This window comes from Microchirus variegatus (genome assembly GCF_963457635.1).
Source record: "Microchirus variegatus genome assembly, chromosome: 2".
Taxonomy (NCBI): domain Eukaryota; kingdom Metazoa; phylum Chordata; class Actinopteri; order Pleuronectiformes; family Soleidae; genus Microchirus; species Microchirus variegatus.
Window position 1 is genome coordinate 20918836 of NC_139803.1, and position 21211 is coordinate 20940046.

Sequence of the window (21211 nt, forward strand, 5' to 3'; positions counted from 1 at the left end):
CCAGACCCCAGATTGTACAGTTGGTAGTAGTAGTAGTCAATAGTAGAAGTTCCTACAGAGAAAAATAAATTAATGTCATCTTAACTTTCTTCTTGTGCTCCGTCTAGTATGGCCGAGCAATTACAGGCTACGATGTTTGTGTGTGCAAAATCCTATGTAGAGCATTGTCATCAACTGGTATTGCTAACAAAGGCTAGCCTGAGATATGTTTCTGTTTCTGACTTCTCAGCTGGAACATGATTGACCAGGTATGAACAGATACTATCCACAGCAGGATAGCACTAACTGTTCACACCTGGTCTGTGACAGGCATGTGTTGAGTATCACTTGAACTTTGAATGGCACATATTCTCTTTTCCTTGAATATTTGACCCATTGACAACTCTGCCTTTTACAGATAGACTCCGATGATGTTATCACACGAGAAGAGCAGATCAATGTTTTGATTGGTGCTCATGCCAGGTGTGAAAGGAACATCGAGGCCCAGATGTCCCTGCTCAGAGGTTTGGGGACTACATCAGATGATGGTATGTAGAGGTTTTGTATTTGACCAAGTCTCTCCATGAACTCATGAAGTAAAGGACAGATTTTAATGACATTTTCAGGGGATGTGGGTTATGGCCTTGGGCTGGGCGATTAATCGAATTTTAATCGTGATTTCGATTCTAGCTTCTCACGATCATAAAAACATTATAATCGAAGAAAATCGATTAATGCGGCGCACGGCGCGCCGTGTATGTAAATTCCTATGCTATAAAAACACCTTGAATGCACCAGTGTTAAGTGCAGCTGCAGCAAGCGTGTGACTTGTATCAATAATATGAGGAGCGAGCGATTGAAAACACGGCAGAAAGGTAACAAAGGTAGGAAAATATGAGTTATCTGGAAACATTTTGGCTTCAATGTGACGGACATTGAGCAAACGAAATTGTTTGCAAAGTTTCTCGCGCTGTCATGTCTGCTCCTGAAGGCAACACGACCAACTTAATTTCAATCCCTTAAAGTTCTGTTTTGATTTGATCCTGTGTTATTAGTGATGTATTGTTTTTATTGCTATCATTATTTTAATTTACTATTATTATTTTACTTGTTTACGTGTTACTAATTTATTTCTGACTGTTCTTTCAAGTTATATTTAAATTTGAGTTTTGTTGGTTCAATAAATACTCAAGTTTTGAAATCAATGAATAATCGTGTTTATTCATCGTGATTTCAATATCAATCAAAATAATTGTGATTATTATTTTTGCCATAATCGCCCAGCCCTATTATGGCCCCTTGTAGAAATGTTAAGATTTTGGTGGTGATCCAGATAAACTTAGTATTATACTAATTACTACTATTACTGAGGTCATTGCAGGAATTACTGAATTACTGTGAACACATCTTTTTAATCAACTGATTCTAATGATTCAGTTATACCCACAACAATTGCTTTACAAGTCAAGTTTGTGTGTTTATATAAAATGACGTACCCAACCAAGTAGAGTTGAGTTGAGAGGCAAGTAGTGCTATAACTGTATGATGGAAAAGCGCCATTACTTACATAGGCCCATTGTATGTTTAGTCGAAATCTGGATCTTGACTATAGTAGAGTTGTCACGATACCATAATGAGTAACCACGGTACGATACCAGACAAAGTATCACGGTTCCGGGTAGTATCATGATACCACTGACTTTTTTTTTTATAATTATTATTATTATTATTATGTATTTGTACAAGTTATAAATGCTTATTAATTACTTATAATGTTGTTTTGAGCATTATAAACATAATATTGGTGAAGTAAGAATTATACTGAATGGCTTTAGTTCAAAACTGGGTCAACAAGAGTACATGAAAAAAAGCATATCAGCAATTAAAAAAACAAATAAATGAAGTGTATATGATTTAAATTAAATAAATAATCATTCAGTTTCCTTTGCACATTAATTTATGTTTAACTAATATAAATAATCAACTTTAGATAACAAATCCACTGTCTTTAAAAAAAATCTATTTGACAATGATCTCTTCTCCAACATAATAAACCATAGAGGACAAAATACTATAAATAGGAACTGATTCCCTGTAGAAAACAAAAACAAAAAAAAACTATATTTTTATGCATTTCCTATGTGCTTTATACTCTGACATCCTTTAACTCTTCATTCTTCAGCCTGTACACGGAGCATATAGCCATATTAGCCAATGATAAAATAAACAGGGGCAGACAGGGCATACGAAGCTGGTATTTGACACTGCAGGTGTTTTATGAGGCTGGAGGTGTTCCCTCCTTTGGATCCTATAGCTTGGTGGCAGCGCCTGTACAGTGGACGGCAGTCGTCTATTTCTTTACCATCTGTGCCTTGTTTAAAGCCAAAATCGTTCCAACTGTGACTTTTGGAGTTCGGTTTTGAGAGGACACCGAATGGCTGTATAGCATTAGAGCTTTACTCAAAATGTGTAGTCAACACCGGATACAACTCAGTAGACTCCCCCCCAGTAGGGGGCAGCATAACATAACATAACATCCCCTTTTCTTAGTTCTGTAATAACCATTACTACTGAAGTATCAACAAGTTTTTTTTTTCTTGTCCTTATAACTAACAATACTCAACAGAAATGATTCTAAGTGTCAACATGTCTTTCTCTACAACTAATAATTCCCAACAGAAAATATACTAGATATATTACCCCTGGTCTGAACACATTATTTCACATGAATCTGGGCACTTTGCATTTAACTTAACTTGTAACACATTATAAATATTTTTACCACGTAACCATACTAACTATGAAGGCGAGGTCGACTGCTCAGACCTTCAACTGACTGAGGGGATTATTCTGCTCCTTGTGCCCCTCAGTATTTAACTAGTATCATAGTCTCAGGTACTCAGGTGCCCGCCTCTCTCTTGCCGGGTACATTTTCTGAACAGGACTGCTGGGCCCCTGGACCCCTGGCGCCACAAGTGTATTGGAGAGAAACCGCCGATTGTGGCGAAGAATTCCGCTGGGGTTCTCCACAAGGTAAGACCTTGGTGTGAGGGCAGTTTTCAGTACTGTCCCTTTTTCCTTGGTGTCTGACACCCAGACATGATCGCCCATGTTGAGCAGCGGCAGATGATAAGCCCTGTGTCGTCTGTTGAAATCGCGTTGCTGCTTTCTTTAGTTTTCTTGCTCCTTTTGTCTCAGTTGGTGCAGGTTAGTCCATCTGGGTCGGAGAGACGATGGTTACAACGGGCAGTGTTGTTCTCAGGCGTCTGCCCATCAGCAGTTCAGCTGGACGATGACCATTGGATAGTGGGGTGGCTCTATAGATCATGAGTGCTAGATATGGGTCAGAATCTTTCTCCAGCATGTGCTTAATGGTTCTCACTGCTCGTTCAGCTTCCCCGTTACTTTGGGGAAATCTCGGGCTCGATGTTACGTGATTAAACGACCAGTCTTTTGCAAACTGACAAAAAAGATCGGAGGAAAATTGGGGACCGTTGTCTGATCTTACTGTTGAGGGGATCCCATGTCTGGCAAACATCGACTTGAGATGCTCGATCACTGCTGCTGAAGTAGAGCTGGACAGTTTCGCTATCTCAATGTACCGGGATAGATAATCCACTACAAGGAGGTATTGATGCTGGTTCCGTTCAAAAAGATCGGCTCTTACGACCTCCCATGGTCTCTACGGGATGTCCGAAGGCATCAGTGGCTCCATATGATGGACTCTGTCCCTCGCACGTGTCGCATCTTTCTACCAGGTTCTTCAGCTGGGTACTTAAACCTGGCCACCAGACTGACTGTTTTGCTCGGTCCCTGCACTTCACTATGCTAAGATGGCCTGCATGCAGTCTTTCCATCATGTCAGCCTGTAATGTTTTGGGTATAACCAGCCTCCTATTCCTCAATAATAGGCCATTCACCACTGTAAGCACTCCTGCAAATGGCGCATACAAACGGATTCTCCCCCCTATTCTAAATCTTTCAGGCCACCCTTCTCGGCAGTACTTTTTCACTTCCTGTATTACCTCGTCTCTATCTTGATGTTCTTTTATCTCCCGTAGTCTGGACTCTGTGGCTGGCAAGCCAGCGAGGATCATGTTGACATACAGGTTCAGCTGTGTTTCCAGGTGAGTATCAGGCTCTCCTTTCTGGGGGGCTCTCGACAGGACGTCTGCCGTGGCTATGAGTTTCCCAGGCACGTGCGCAATTGTGTAACGGTATCGCATCATTCTCATGCGCAGTCTCTGGATTCGTGGGGGAAGTTCATCCAAGTCTTTCAAACCTAGCAGCGAGACAAGTGGTTTGTGGTCTGTTTCAATGTGGAAGTCTATGCCGACCAGGAAGTCCGAAAAGCGTTCACATGCCCAAGTAACCGCTAGGGCTTCTTTTTCAAGCATATGCTACTGGTTTCAGAGTGTGCTCTTGTTTCTGTAGTAAGACAGCTCCTAAGGCGTATGAGGATGAGTCTGCCGACACAACTGTGTGTGCATGTCTGTCATACAGTGCCATGACAGGTGGGCTGCTGAGCTCTTCTTTAATGCTGTCAAACGCCTGTTGCTGGGGTTGTCCCCATGTCCACATATTTTTCTCTCTAAGAAGAGCTCGCAATGGCTGTCTTCTCAGCCAGCTGAGGAATGTATTTCCCGAGGTGGTTCACCATACCAAGGAAACGCCTCACCACGCTGACGTCTCTCGGCTCCACTCTGGCGCCCGGAGCATCGATGACTTAACCCAAGAACTTAACTGACCTTCTTGAGAACTCACATTTTTCTGTTTTCAATGTCACGCCATTCTCTTCTAGTCTCTTCAGGGGCCTCATGTACAAAGGTTGCGTACGCACAAAAACGTGGCGTACGTCCTTTTCCATGCTCACGTTCAGATGTATGAAACGTGAAATGACCGTGGAAATGTGCGGTGCCCATGCCAACTTCATGGCTGGCGTACGCCTGTTTCTCCAGCTATTGTTCCTTTGGCGACACTTAGTGGTGATGCTGGGAAACTTTAAATAATGTGAATCAGAGTGATGTGCACATCAGAGACACACTTATGAACAATGAACACCTTGCAAATGGTGCAATCCGACATGAGCGAGTATTTAGGGAACGCGAGTATTTACTTGCAAACGATGACAATTGGCTCATAAGCCGATTTCGGTCAGGAGTGTGCCAGTCAACCCTGAGCCGAGCCATGCCAGCTGTGTGGGACGGAATCATCCGAATGTCATCCTGGTTCATCAAACTCCCATACAATGCTATTAAACAGGCCAACACTAAAGCGCAATTTTCAGCGAGAGCCGGTTTCCCTCATGTAATCGGAGCTAATGACTGCGCACACATTGCTCTGAAAGCACAATCACAGGATGAATTTGTTTACGTTAATAGGAAACATTTTCATTCCATCAATGTTCAAATCATATGTGATGCGCAAATGCAGCTAACTAACATCGTGGCAAGGTGGTCTGGTTCAACGCACGACTCATTCATTATGACTAACAGCATGGTTGGGAACAGGCTGGAGGCTGGAACAGTGCGCGATGGGTGAGTAAATAGTTTATAATAGTTTATTTTAATTGTCCCGTATGTAAACCAGCGCCATGCACATTTGGGCATGTGCGCATTCAAATAATATGTTTTTGGCTTTCTTTATTTTCTGCTGGTGAAATTAGAGCTACAGAGCTTTCTAACAAGCCCCTGATCGTCAGTAAAAGCAGGTGTAAAGTTGGAAATGTCAGCCGCGGCGCACTTCTGCATTCATTAATAGTGAGAAATAATTTAAAAAATTAAACATGAGTCAAAGTGTTTAATATCCTGCCATCTTTACGCACGAGCGATGTGTGAGCAGATAATTGTATGACCTGTTGCGGTCACTTCGCTTCGGCGGTGAGCAGAAACCCTCTGCTTCACCTCCACCTTGAGATCTGACCATTTTTTTATATAATATGTGTGTGTGTGTGTGTGTGTGTGTGTGTGTGTGTGTGTGTGTGTGTGTGTGTGTGTGTGCGCGAGCGTGCTGCTCGGATCCCAGGGCATTTACAGACTCACACACACGCTCCCACTCACGTCTTTTTTGTCATATTTATCCCTGTTGACAGTGTACCAAACAAAATCTTCCTGCGCATTTCATTCATTCACTAGAATCTCTTGCTCAGACTGTGTAAAATTCCTTTACTCTCCTTTGTTCAGTGCGTTATTTGATCAAAGAGGTGAATCGCAGGTTCTATTTAAATTGATTTGCATATATAAATGGGGCGTGGACAGGGAGGAGTTTTGCACCTCTGCATGCGCGCTCAATTCCACGTTGATTTGGGATGTACAAAGGAAATGTGCTTGGATCCATGCGTACGCACACTTTGATACATCTGAATTTATTTGTGCGTACGACAGTTTCTGGGTTTTGGCGTACGCCAAGATTTAGTAGGAAATCCATGCAAGTCTTTGTACATGAGGCCCCAGGACTTTCCAGAGGCAAGCTACATGGGTGGACTGTGATTCAGCATAGACTAGTACATCATCCATCTGACACAGCACTCCCTCCAAGCCCTCCAGTATCATAGACATTCTTCGCTGAAAATGCTCTGGTGCTGATGAAATTCCAAAGCATAAGCGGTTAAAACAGTACAGTCCAAACGGCGTGATGAATGTGGTAAGCAATCTAGAGTCTTCAGAAAGAGGGACCTGCCAGAATCCTGAGTTTGCATCTAACTTTGAGAACACTTTGGCATTCTCAAGCTGTCCTAGAGTATACTCAACTGATGGCAGCATGTGTTTTTCTCATTTCACGGACTGATTTAATTTTGTTAAGTCCACACAGATACGAACCTCGTTATTTGATTTTGGGACCGGCACCATACCAGCACACCAATCAGTAGGCTGTTCAACTCTTGAGATCACTCCGAGAGTTTCCATGCGTTTCAGTTCCTTTTTCACATTGGGCATGAGAGGCAGTGGTATACGTCTTGGAGTTGACAACGAGTATGGGATTGTATCTGGATTCAGCTTGATCTTGTACTCGCCACTTAATTTTCCTAAACCGCTGAATAACTTAGGAAACTGTTCCTTCACATTTTCTGGACTGGTGGCACTATGAATGCCAGCTACTCTGGCCACAAGTCCCAGTGCAACACTTGCGGTGCGGCCAAGTAATCCTGATTTCAGCCCCGACACAACGAACACATCCTGCTCACTTGTGTTATTCAAGCTTATGCTCTTCAGTGTCACCGTGAATTTCCCTTTAACAGGAAGTCGGTTCATTCCAGCCATGGATGTATAATATGAACTGGATAGAGCACCGCCCCTTCGCTTCCGTTCATTCCTATGAAGCTGCTCACCCAGCGCATATGCCAAATAAGTTTTTGACTTCCGCGTTTATTTCTGGGTTATGGGGCCCATAGAGCATGCGCAGTAGTGTCCCTACCATCATTCCTCTCGGCTATGTGAACGAGCCGTCCGCGTTATCGACTTGCTCGGCGCGTACATGAACAGTGAAAGGCATGATGGGAGTATTGCTAATGACGTGCGCTAGCGGATTTCATGAATACTGGCGTCACGTTAACTTCGGCTTTAAACCATGGATTTGTAAATAAATGCAAAACCAACGATAGCGAAGTGAATATAGTGAAGCTGAAAAGTACAATGACGGAGTTAAAGATTAAAACGATCAATAAAAATGGTTTATTTGGGTTAGGACCGTGACTATTACTTTATGTGTTACAGGAATCGTGTTGTTTTTGTCTGATTTCCCTTATATACTTATATAATTATTATTATGAACAATAACAACGTGTTAAAGTAGGTTTATAACTCCCGATTATTTCACTCAACACGTTTGTATGCAACTATAATTCGCGTATTCATCACATTTGACAGTAACTTTATGAACCGATAGTGACGATAAGACAAACATCCTCCCCGGGAATCAGTGGTGAAGTGACCGCAGGTCTCAGTGCATCACACGGTCACAGCTCCACAGTCCACACCGTCATCAGTGTCACGATGTCCGGGACTGAACACAGTGATAAAGTGAGCATGTCAGTCTGCTCTCCTCAATGAATCCACAAAGCAGCTCGTTAATACATCGATAATACGTTTGAAAATAAATGTTAATGAGCGCCAAATAAACTACTAAAACCTACTTTGTCATAATATTTTAAAAATGTAAACGGAAAACCCCTCATTGTCTTCATTTATTCACATTTCTCATGAAGTTTTCATATCGTACGGTTCACTGACAGCAGCGCTGTTCCCGAGACGCCACATGACCGCGCTTTGCTGTGCTCGTACACAGCTGTGACGTCACTCGGAGAAATACGATTTGTCTGGGCTTTTTATGGCCTTTAGGAATGTTTTTCAAACATGAAACTCCATGAATTAAAAATACATAATATAAAGATTTATAAAAGCCCATGTCCATGTCTCGAGGTGTCCTGTGGACACTTTTACAGGCGTCTCTTTTACTATTGCGGTCAATGGGAAAATTGCTTTTTGGGCTCCATGGGATTTTTTGTTGCAGTACCCACAGTGGCCACCATGCAAAAATTGTCTTCAAGGCAGAGGGGGCGGAGCTCTATCCAGTTCATATTATACAGCCATGATTCCAGCCCCATATAAAACTTTGTCAGACATCTGCAGTGGTGGGAAGTCTTTGCAGGCGTTGTACTCTGATTCAGGGAGGACGGTTACGTCTGCCCCTGTGTCTATCTTCAGTTGTGTGTCATGCTCGCCTATTTTTACATCTGTCACCCACCCACAGTCTGAGTCTTTTAGGTTCACTACCCCTAAAAACGCCACCTCTTCGTCGGAATTACTTTCTATTGTCGCTTCTATTTCTCCAACCCCACTGTTCAAGCATGCTCTGGCCCAATGCCCTCGCCTATGGCAGCTGTTGCAGGTATCCTCGCGAGCTGGGCATTGCTGTGCACTACTGTGCCCTGACGCTCTCCCGCACCTCCTGCAAGCGTTCCCTCTGTCCTGTTGCTGCTTTGATGCACGTAGTTTATCTTTTGTTTGCCATTGCATTTTCCCTTTGCTTTTAGCATAGCTTGTCTGTTGGAGGCGAACACTGTCTACATTTACGCTCGAGTCCGGTTTGAAAAGAATAGAATAGAATAGAATGCCTTTATTGTCATTATACAAGTTGTACAATGAGATTTACTTGACTTCACCTTGAAAGTGCATACAGCTAACAACGAAGAACAATAACAACAACAACAACAACAACCAGAGTATGGGTCAAGGACATTAAAAAGAAAAAGTGACCCTAGTTAACGTGAGGTGGGTTTTCAGTTGCAGCGTACTACATTAAAAGGATAAACAGCCATCAAATTCTTATTGCACAATATGAAATAGCAGGTCTGTAGCAGGGTTTAAATATAAAAAGTGCATTTCTATGAGACGTGACCCATAGCAGGGTATAAAAAATAATAAATAAGACTTCCATATTTCCATATAAATATCACAGTGTGAGATATGATTTTAGCAGCATATAGAATATAAATATCACAGAGTGAAATGTAATTTTGCAGTATATAAAAATAGAAATATAAACATTTACACAGTATGAAAGTGATTTTAGCAGGGTACCATTTAAAAATATAGATATTGCACAGTTTGGAATGTAATTTAACCAGGATAAAAATCTGTATATACAATATAAGTAGTGCACAGTATATAAGTATTGCATAGTGTGGAGTAAATTATTAAATAAATAAGCATTTCAGCATGAAATGTAGAGTATTGCACATGCCAGAATGTGTGAGAGTATGTGGTAGAGGTAGGATGGTCAGTGCATGTCCATGTTCAGTGTGGTTATGGCTCTGGGGAAGAAGCTGTCCTTAAGTCTATTTGTCCGAGCTCGGACACACCTGTAGCGTCTGCCAGAGGGCAGCATGTCGAACAGATGAAAGCCGGGGTGGGAACTGTCCTTAACAATGTTCCTCGCTCTGTTCAGGCAGCGAGAGTGGTAAATGTCCTTTAGGGAGGGGAGAGTGCAGCCGATGATCCTCTGTGCTGCGTTGATGACTCTCTGAAGACCCTTCCTGTCTGCTTCAGTGCAGCTGGCGTACCACACTGTGATGCAGTACAGCAACAGGCTCTCTATGGAAGAGCGGTAGAAGTTTGAAGTTACTTTTCATTATCTCTTGCTGTTTTTTCACTCTCACTCTGACGTGCACGAGTAACAGCCCTCTCGAGAGTGAGCTCTGCGTCCATTTGAAGCTGCTCTGATAGTTTTTTGTCACGCAGTCCTACAACGAGTCTATCACGGATCAACTCATTATGTAAGGCACCATAGCCACAGTGCTCAGCTAAACAATGAAGCGCCGTGATAAAACTATCAACAGTCTCCTTCTCTTCCTGTTGTCTGATGTTAAATTTTTCTCTCTCGAAAATCACGTTCCTCCTCACCACAAAGTAGCCTTCAAGCCGCTCCATCACAGCGTCATACTCCTCATCTGTGAGTCGAAGTGACGTTACTATATCTTCGGCATCTTCTCCCATAGTGTATAATAAGGCGTTTACCTGGTTTCCGGCTGGCTGTCTGTCTAGCCCCGATGCTATCCGGTAGCGTTCAAACCTTTTCCTCCACTTGGGCCATTCCTCCGGTTTTGAGACATCAAACTTCGATGGTGGGGGAATCTGGTAGCACTCCATGCTAGCAACTCCACTCGTGCTAGCACGTTAGCTCCAGCCGTTGTAGCACTATGACTACAAAAATCGTCTTCCCCAGGTCCTTCAAAACAACTCCAAAGTCCGCTAACACACTTCTGACACCATGTTGTGTTATAAGTTGGCTTACAGTAAATCAGAGGACAAAACACATTATCTGAAGTCACTGTACATGGTTGTTGAACCACCATGTTGTGATTCAACTTGGGTCAATGACAAATAAAGCTTCTAAAGAGGTATTTTTTAAAAGTATTTTCAAAATGGATGTAATGCATATTTTTGAGTCCAGAACAATGTGTTTGAACATTTCTCATGTATTGAATAACTATTATAACTGTTTTAACTAATTTTTTAACAGTATCTTTAACTTCACAACAAAAAAAATGTCAGGTGGCAGAACCAACTACTATTAAAAAAATATATACATTCCTAATATTTATTTTAAAATGAATTATTTGGCAACTATACCTTAAGGTGTCTACACTAGATAAACATTATTTTTTTTATCATTGTGGGTTTTTTTTTTTTACAATAATTTTAGATTTTTGGTCTCTGAAGTCAGGTTTTAAGCATCCTTAACATTCAATTTAAAGACAGGAAAAAAATCACACAAATACACAAAATCATATATTCAGTATAATAACTACACACATTACATTTATAAACTCTTTGGTCACTTTGAAGTATCATTTATTGGTTTAAATTGGTTGCACCACTTGACAAATATTGGTTGCACCACCTGATCACATTAGTTAAGACATGAAATATGCTGAAAAAAATGCATTTTCATTTCAAATAGTAACGTGTTTTAGATTTCAGTTAAACCTAACCCTAACCCATTAAAAACACGTAACACATAACATTACATCTTTATGATGAGGATCGAGTACAGTCACGATGAAGTGCAGGGGATCTGGGTAGATGTTAATAAAACGTGGTGACAGACTCTTAAAGAGCAGAGCTCACTTTTCATTGTATTCACTCCATGTTCTCAATCTTTGTGTAGAAGACGCTTTAGCGCTGCAATTAATGGAATAACAGATGCATCAGATGAGCTGATCTCTTAAGTTAACTGCTCAGAGAGAGAGAATGTTCTCTAGTGAGAAGTCAATGTCGCAGGGAGTTCATAATCTGCTCCGTATGCAGCCAAGTTTCGCTTTAGCGCAAAGAGACATTCCAGCATTTAATATGTGCTGTTCCACAGTGAACTCGCTGACAGTGCATCCCTAAATATAACATCTTTATTGACAAGAACAATGTAACTGTAATAATGACATATTTGATGGTGTGACTTGAGTTTCAGTCAGCACATGGACAAGGGAGCGCTCGCCGATTACATGGGGGCGCAGCGGCCTTGATCCCCGGTTTAGAAAAATTTGTGGTGTATAAAAAAATGTATTTAAAATTTAAATTAAACAACAACAACTCTTAGCCTGGTGGAGGGCAAGTAAACCCTGCCGACCAGGCTTATAATGCACTGGGGGAAACCCTGTTGTAATAATAATAATAACTGTTGTAGAAGTTTCCAGCAGGTGAAACTATATGTGCTAGATGTTATGACTAAGTCCATGGAGCATGCGTAGTTCGTAATCAAAGTTGTCAGTTGGATCATTGTTAATACTTAATCTGCGTCATGCTAATTTTGATAGTGATAATGGCATCTAAAATGTACAAATTATCATGCAAAATGATTTGTAGTGTGTAATATCTTTCCATTCAAAACTAATAAACATTCTAGAAGTGTCATGGATAACCTTAGAGCTTTGAATTGCATTATATAGTGACATTCTTTGCAGTTGTGCCACCTGATTAACAGTTGTGCCACCTGACAATTGCAACTAAACTCAAATTAAACAGCTTCTGTTTGGATGCAAGCATTATTTTCTACTCTTGTCATGAAGTTCGCACAGAACACCTTTTAAAAAAACAAAGAGTTGTATGATAAAATTATTTTTTTTCTAGTTTTACATTGGTTTACATTAGTGTTCCACCTGACATGGAAAGTGTACCAACCTATCAATCAATCAATCAATCAATCAATCAATCTTTATTTGTATAGCCCACAGTTTACAAAACATAATTTGTCTCACGGGACTTCACAGAGTTGGTAACATCCTCTGTCCTTAGACCTTTGACCAGGGTAAGGAAAAACTACCAGGGAAAAAACCCTTGTAACAGGGAAAAAAGGTAGAAACCTTAGGGAGAACCACAGGTGAGGGATCCACTCCCTGGACGGACAGAGCCTGGTAGCTAAATGTTCTACCACCGATTCTACTTCTATTTATTTTCGGAATAACCAGTAGACCTGAGTTCTGGGACTGGAGCGGTCTATTCGGTTGATATGAAGTGATTAAGTCACAAATATAAGAAGGTGCCTGATTATTCAGGGCCTTGTATGTGAGTAGAAGTATTTTAAAATCTATTCTACTTTTCACTGGGAGCCAGTGAAGAGAAGCCAAGACAGGAGTTATATGATCACGTCGTCTGGTTCCAGTCAGTATACGTGCTGCTGCCTTCTGGACAAGTTGAAGGCTTCTCAGGGACTTACTAGGACATCCTGACAATAAGGAGTTACAGTAATCCAGCCTAGAGGTTATAAAGGCGTGGATTAGTTTCTCAGAGTCTTGTCGCGATATAATATGTCTGATTGTCTTAATGTTGCGGAGGTGGTAAAAGGCTGTTCTACATACAGTTAGGCCCATAAATATTTGGACATCGACACAGTTCTCTTTATTTTGGCTCTACACACCACTACAATGGATTTGAAATGAAACGAACAAGATTTGCTTTAACTGCTCACTTTCAGCTTTAATTTGAGGGCATTTACATCCAACTCAAGTGAACGGTGTAGGAATTACAACACTTTCTATATGTGCCTCCCACTTTTTAGGGGACCAAAAGTAATTGGACAAACTAAACAATCATAAATTAAATTTTCATTGTTTAATACTTGGTTACAAATCCTTTGCAGTCAATTCCAGCCTGAAGTCTGGAAGGCACAGACATCAACAGACACTGGGTTTCATCCCTGGTGATGCTCTGTGAGGCCTCTACTGACACGGTCTTCAGTTCCTGCTTGTTCTTGGGGCATTTTCCCTTCAGTTTGGTCTTCAACAAGTGAAATGCATGCTCAATCAGATTCAGGTCAGGTGATTGACTGATAACATTCCATATTTGCCTTAAAAAACTCTTTGGTTGCTTTTGCAGTATGATTTGGGTCATTGTCCATCTGCACTGTGAAGCTCCGTCCAATGAGTTCTGAAGCATTTGGCTGAATATGAGCAGATAATATTGTTGGAAACACTTCAGAATTCATCCTTCTGCTTTTGTCAGCAGTTACATCATCAATAAACACAAGGGAACCAGTTCCATTAGCAGCCATACATGTCCACACCATGACACTACCACCACATGCTTCACTGATGAGGTGGTATGTTGTGGATCATGAGCAGTTCCTTTCCTTCTCCACACTCTTCTCTTCCCATCACTGTGGTACAAGTTGATCTTTGTCTCATCTGTCCATAGGATGTTCTTCCAGAATTATAACGGCAAATTCTAATCTCGTATTCCTGTTTTTGAGGCTCACCAATGGTTTCCATCTTGTGGTGAACTCTCTGTATTCACTCTGGTGAAGTCTTCTTTTGATTGTTGACTTTGAAACACACACACCTACCTCCTGGAGAGTGTTTTTGATCTGGCCAACTGTTGTGAAGGGCTTTTTCTTCACCTGGGAAAGAATTCTTCTGTCATCCACCACAGTGGTTTTCTGTGGTCTTCTAGGTCCTTTGGTGTTGCTGAGCTCACCGGTGCATTCTTTCTTTTTAAGAATGTTCCAAACAGTTGATTTGGCCACACCTAATGTTTTTGCTATTTCTCTGATGGGTTTGTTTTGCTTTTTCAGCCTAATGATGGCTTGCTTCACTGACAGTGACAGCTCCTTGGATCTCATATAGAAAGTTAACAGCAACATATTCAAAATGCAAATGTCACTCCTGGAATCAACTCCAGAACCTTTACCTTTGTCATTGAAGATGAAATAATGAGGAAATAGCCCACAATTGTCCATGAAATAGCTTTTCAGTCAATTGTCCAATTACTTTTGGTCCCCTAAAAAGTGGGAGGCACATATAGAAAGTGTTGTAATTCCTACACCGTTCACTTGATTTGGATGTAAATGCCCTCAAATTAAAGCTGAAAGTGTGCAGTTAAAGCGCATCTTGTTCGTTTCATTTCAAATCCATTTCAAAAATAAAGAGAACTGTGTCGATGTCCAAATATTTATGGGCCTAACTCTATATGCTTGATGTGTTCATCCAGTGATAAATCCTGTTCAAACAGGACTCATTGGTTCCTTACTGTAGTGCAAGGGACTGGAGTGTTACTGCTCAGTTTTTTCTGTGTTAAGCATCAGAAAGTTCTGAGTCATCCACGTCTGTATGTCTATGAGACAATCCTGGAGTTAAATTGATGGGTTTGGGTCGTCAGGCCGCACAGATACATATAGCTGGGTGTCGTCTGCATAACAATGGAAATCTATGTTGTGCTTCCTGATAATGTTGCCTAATGGCAGCATGTACAAAGAATTTAAAAAGAATAGGGCCCGAGCATGGAACCCTGAGGAACTCCATAGTTAACCTTAGCGAATATGGAGGATTCCTCGTTTACACTAACGAACTGAAATCTGTCCGATAAATAGGACTTGAACCAAGTGCCGATCCTTTAATCCCAACATCTTGTTCTAGTCTATGTAGCAGGATCTCATGATCTATAGCAGGGGTCACCAACGTGGTGCCCGCGGGCACCTGGTAGCCCGCAGGCAGCCAATACGGTGCCTGCGGGCTCACTTCACTTCACCTCACTTGCATGTATCCGTATGATCGTTCAGTAAAATATCTTTGATATTGTTTATAAAAACTGGTAATCGTTAGGAGTAAGCACTGGAATGAATGTGTATGCAGTTGAATGCATAATATTAATCATTTAAATGGTAAACAAACAAAAAAATATTATATGGTAGCCCTCCATATTATTTTTTACCCTTAAGGTAGCTCTCTGTCTCAAAAAGGTTGGTGACCCCTGATCTATAGTATCAAATGCTGCACTGAGATCCAATAGGACCAGTATAGAAGCCAGTCCTCTTTCAGAGGCCATAAGAATATCATCTTTTACTCTAAGTAGTGCAGTCTCTGTACTGTGGTGGGTTCTAAACCCAGACTGGAACTTTTCAAATACATTATTGCTACACAGGTGATCACACAACTGGGTGGCTACAGCTATTTCTAAAATCTTTGAAATAAATGGGAGGTTCGAGATCAGTCTATAGTTACTCAGAATGCTGCTGTCGAGAGAAGGCTTTTTAATTAATGGCTTAATTACTGCCATCTTAAAGGCCTTTGGGACGCAGCCGCTCAGTCAAGACATATTTATTTGATCTAGTAAGATATTATCAACTTGTGGTAGAGCCTCTCTAAGGTGTCTAGCTGGTATAGGGTCCAACTGACAGTAGTTAGTCTAGAGGAGGAGACCAGTGAGGTCAGCTCCGGGAGGCTTATAGGAGTAAAATTATTTAGTACGTGTAAAGCTAGAGCTGCGATTAAGTCTAGGCTCGCTGTACTAAACTGGTTGTTAATTCTATCTCTGATTGTTTCTATCTTATCGTTAAAAATTTTTATCAATTCATTACTACTCAGCGATCGAGGGATCGATGGATTCGTTGTATCATGGCTCTCCGTCAGCCTGGCTACGGTGCTGAAAAGGAACCTGGGGTTGCTCTTATTTTTCTCTATTAACTCTGAGTAATAAGAGGTTCTTGCATGTCTAAGAGCTTTTTTATAGATATCAAAACTGTTCTTCCACAAGACATAGTGACTGTCATTATGTGTGGAACGCCACGTTCTTTCTAACCTCCGTGTACTGAGCTTTAACGCTGGGATTTGGGCTGTGTACCACAGGGCAGACTTATCCCAGGTGATAAGCTTTCTCTTAAGAGGAGCAACAGTGTTTAGAACTGTTTGCAGGGTTAAATTTGTGTTGTCCACTATTCCATTAAGTTCCGTGGGAGAGATGTTTCTATAGTCATCCTCTGTGATAAAACATGGCTGGAGGGCAGACGAGAGCTGTTCAGTAAAATTTTTCAACTGAACTGTCAGATAAACAGCGACTGTAATAATGCTGTTGTTTAGGGTCAGTAGCATTAGTAAGTACAACTTCAAATGAGATCAGACAGTGGTCCGATATCAAAGGATTCTCATTAAATACTACCAAGTTATGTATGTCAATACCATATGTTAAGATAAGGTCAAGTGTGTGTTTATGACGATGTGTTGATTTGTTAACCTGCTGCTTGAAGCCAATTGAGTCAAGCAGAAAGCTTTAAAAGATGAGCCAAGACTATCATTGGCTACATCTACATGAATATTAAAATCACCTACTATGATGATTTTGTCTGAACAGAGAACTAAATCAGATAAAAAATCTGCAAATTCACATTCCACAACACATCTCTTCAATTGGAACAGCAGCGTAACTTACACTTACAGTGTTGTACTGTTTGAATGGCAGGTGGCAGTGTTAAGCTTCATTAAGGGTCGCGGGGGTGCTGTGCCAATCTCAGCTGACATCCATCCATCCATTATCTACCGCTTATCCTCCACCGGAGCGCCGCGGGGGTGCTGTGCCTATCTCGGCTGACATTCAAAGTTATAATAAATAAAACATTCATACTATAGAGACTTTCAAACTATCAGGTCAACACGTTTACATTAGAAAAGAAAATAACGCGTCAACAACAAATCTATCGATCACACCAAATATCTAATGACGGAGCCGTCTGAGCCAGCAGATCATTTCAACAGGGCAGGCCGAGATAAGGCTGCTCTGTACCGGGCACTGCAAGCACCGAGCGTCCGCTGAGGCGAAGCTGCTCACTTCCTACAAAGTCGCTGCCAAACTATAAATACATCACATCTTTATACACAAACTACATTTTTGAATTCCAAATCACTAATTTCTCGCCTCAAATTATATTAAAACCGTGTTCTGGGACACAGGTTTGTTTTTTCTGCTGCTGTGTTCTGGCGAAACCCAAAGCGATTATCCTGTATCTGCGCTCTGAACTGAATGCAAAGACACATGGAGTGTTGAATTTGAATAATTCAATTTCAAATTATACTATTCAGATTCAGTTTTTCAATGCAATAATTCAAATTAGACAATACAAATTCAAATTATGTGATTCAAATTCAGTTTTGTAATGCTATTATTCAAGTTTAGCAATTCAAATTCAAATATAAATGATTCAAATTCAGTTTTTTAATGCAATTATTCAAGTTTGGCGATTCAAATTCAAATATAAACGATTCAAATTCAGTTTCTGGTGGCACATATTTCATTCCATACACCTCTGCCATTCCCTCTATGGGTATGGACATTGGTGTGGGAAGGGGGCGTTACTTCGTTTATAGATACGTAGTCATTAACTTGAAGCCATGTTTCTGTTAAGCAGAGCAAGTCAAAATCCTGTTCGTTTATCAATTCATTCACAAGCAATGCTTTTGAACGGAGAGAACGAATATTTAATAAACCGCACTTAAGACTGTGTTAATCCTAAATCTATGTTCATATATAGCTTTATCTTTATATATAGCATAGTCTTCATCTTTATCTATGAACCTACATATAGTTGAAAGTAGTTCAGTAGAGATCTACAAACCTTTTAGCTTTGTCTCAAGGTTCTCTGGAGTTCCTCTGGCCGATGCAACATTTAGTTTAAAGCTAATGTCTCTTGACTTCAAAATAAAGTTCAATGTTTATGGTTGCACCACCCTGGTATTTAGGAAATGTAAAATTCTGGACAAAAGTTTTGCAGTTATTTTAGCAGCTTTAAAACTATTGATATTACGGAAAAAACATTATTCAAAAGACTTAAAAATGTAATTATGCCCGAGTATTTTATTTTGAGTGTATCATTATTAAAATAATATTTTTAATAGTTTTCTTAGTCTGCTCACTTGCTCGGACAGCTGCATCACCTGGTATCTTAGGGGTTTGAGAAGTCAAAACATAAAAATAATATAATTATTTGAATTTACTGAAAAATTTATGAAAATTAATAGGTTTTATAGAATAAAGTCATGAAAAGATTACATTTAGTTTTTTTTAGATAATGGACACAAAAATATGCACGTCATGTCATTGACCTACATACAGTAGTAAGGCAGAAACCTGTTCAATATTATAAAGAGAAGAGAAATAGTTCACACAATGGCACTAGGCATCAGTGGAGAGAGAGAAAATTCCCTTTTAACAGGAAGAAATCTCTGACAGAACCAGACTCAATGTTGCGCAGCAATCTGCCTCGACCGGTTGGGGTGAAAGGACAAATGGGGCACAGAGGAGAGGTGCGAGACATAAAGTGAAAGAGGGAGGTGAGGTAGAGAGAGGAAAGAGAGGCGAGGAGCAGAACAGTTGCATCAAGTTATATTTTTAGAAACAACAGTTCTGAATCAGTGACGACATGTTTTTAGTACTACAATGTAATTTATTAAAGCAGTAGGTTAAAATGTTGAAACGATATTAAAAATATATCAGTTTTACTGCTAGATAATAATAATTGCCTTGAAATTGGTTCTACCTGCAGCCCGTGGGTCACCAGCAAGACGATGGCTGAGAGAGAGAGAGAGAGAGAGAGAGAGAGAGAGAGAGAGAGAGAGAGAGAGAGAGAACAGGAAGAAGAACAAGGTTAATGACGTGATAAAGTCATATTCATACCTTGAGTGTGAGAGAGTGAGTGTGCGTGCACCACAGGAATTCCCCCAGCAATATCAGTCGCAGCATAACTAAGGTGTGATTCAGCTTTCCCTGAGCCATATCTAACTATAAGTTTTATCAAAAAGCAAAGGAAGAAAGTATAATTTTGAATACAAAGACAAACTCTGCATCCCGTACTGTCACTGGGAGCTGGTTCCACAGGGGATGAGCCCGGTAACTGGCTCCGCCTCCCATTCTGCATTTACAGGATTCCTGCCTGGACTGTTGTTTTTTGTCTCCCTCTACCTGTTGGAGTGTAACAGTTCTGGATTTTGTTTGTTTTTGTAGTCATGTGTTTGCCATGTGTCTGGGCTCACGTCCATGTCCTTTTTGGGCAACTTCCTCCCTTTATTCTTTTCCCTCCATTTTCTCTGTTCACCTGTCTCTCATTTTGGTGCTGTTTACTAAAGTATTCAACCTGAGCCTTTTCAGTTGATCTTGTCAGATCGTCACCGTTTGTAGTGTGAGGCTATTTTGAGAGCATCAGAAGTTTAATGTTTATTCAGTTTTGACTCCTGTCTTTCGCCTGCCTGTTTTGACGAACCCCGGATTTCATATTTACTTTATGTAAAACATGATCAAAATGAGGTAATTCCATGAGATTATGCCGAGGTTTTACCTGTTTGAACAAATGTAGCAAATGTAATGAATATGTTATGGTTGGTGGCGTGGACCCGAAAGCAGACGATAACGACAGGTTCTTTCTAACAATACTTTTATTACAAAAAAGGGGGATAACAAAAAACGACTTCCCAAACGGGGAAGTGATAGTGGATAGTGCAAGAGTGGAAAAGAACAAAGTCTTTGCAGCGGCTGCGAGGGGAGCTGACTCAGGGCGCAGGGAGAGTCCAGCTTGAGGAGGTCTTAACTCACGACGTGGCTTGTAGATTCCAGAGGAGAAGGTAACCAGAGAAGCCAGGAGAAGACGACCAGCAGGAGACGTGACGACCTGGAGTGGAGACGGAGTGGTGAGTATCTTTTCAAGGTAAGTATAGCGAGCGAGCAATGGCATGACTTTACCCATGAAAGTACGAGAACGATCTGACACCGGTGAAGAGAAATGACTCCGCCTTTAAGCTCCGCTGATTGCTCATCCGGAGCAGGTGAGGCGGAGCCGCGCAGGTGTAGACGATCACCGGTGTCTGGGCAGTAATCAGTCACGCCTCCTGCAGAGTCAGAGTGGGAAGGAGAGCAGCAGCCACAACAATACAACAATAATAATAAAATTGAGAGGAAGGTGCAGGTGAGATCGTGACAGAATAGTCATGGACAAGTAAAATGTAATATTAAGCTAAAATGCAGTATATCAAACCAAATGCATCAGCATTTGTTTTACTTGCCTATGACGACGACAGTATTCTTTATTTAACATCTTTTAATATTACCATTACACCCCACAAACTTAGGAGCCAACTTCCCTCGACTCCACCTGGAGGGGAAGATCCCGTGTGGACAACCACACCTTTTGTCCAGGTGTATAGCCGGATGCAGGAGTCGTTTGGTTGAATGAGATGTGAATTGCAGCCCCCTGTCTGAGACTATGTCACAGGGGATGCCGTGCAGGCGGAAAACACGATACATCATAAGTTCAGCAGTCTCTTTAGCGGAAGGTAGTTTTGTTCACAGAACGAAATGTGCAGACTTGGAAAATCTGTCCACTATGGTGTTACCTTCAGAAGGAGTCAAACCAGTGACAAAGTCCAGAGAGAAGCCGTGGAACGATGAGGGATGGGCAACGGACGCAGCAAACCAGACGGGGCATG

The 21211-nt window shown here is 41.1% G+C and overlaps 1 protein-coding gene across 1 annotated transcript in view; it reads left to right on the forward strand.

Annotated features, from left to right (window-relative positions):
* Positions 1-236: 236 nt before the first annotated feature.
* pth3r (parathyroid hormone 3 receptor) overlaps positions 237-21211 on the forward strand; it is a gene marked incomplete at both ends in the record, with an annotated part of 36816 nt that continues 15841 nt past the window's right edge. Inside the window, 2 exons of the mRNA XM_083905518.1 lie at positions 237-248; positions 398-503. Coding sequence (XP_083761644.1) covers positions 237-248; positions 398-503 — 118 coding nt within the window. The remainder of the gene's footprint in view (positions 249-397; positions 504-21211) is intronic.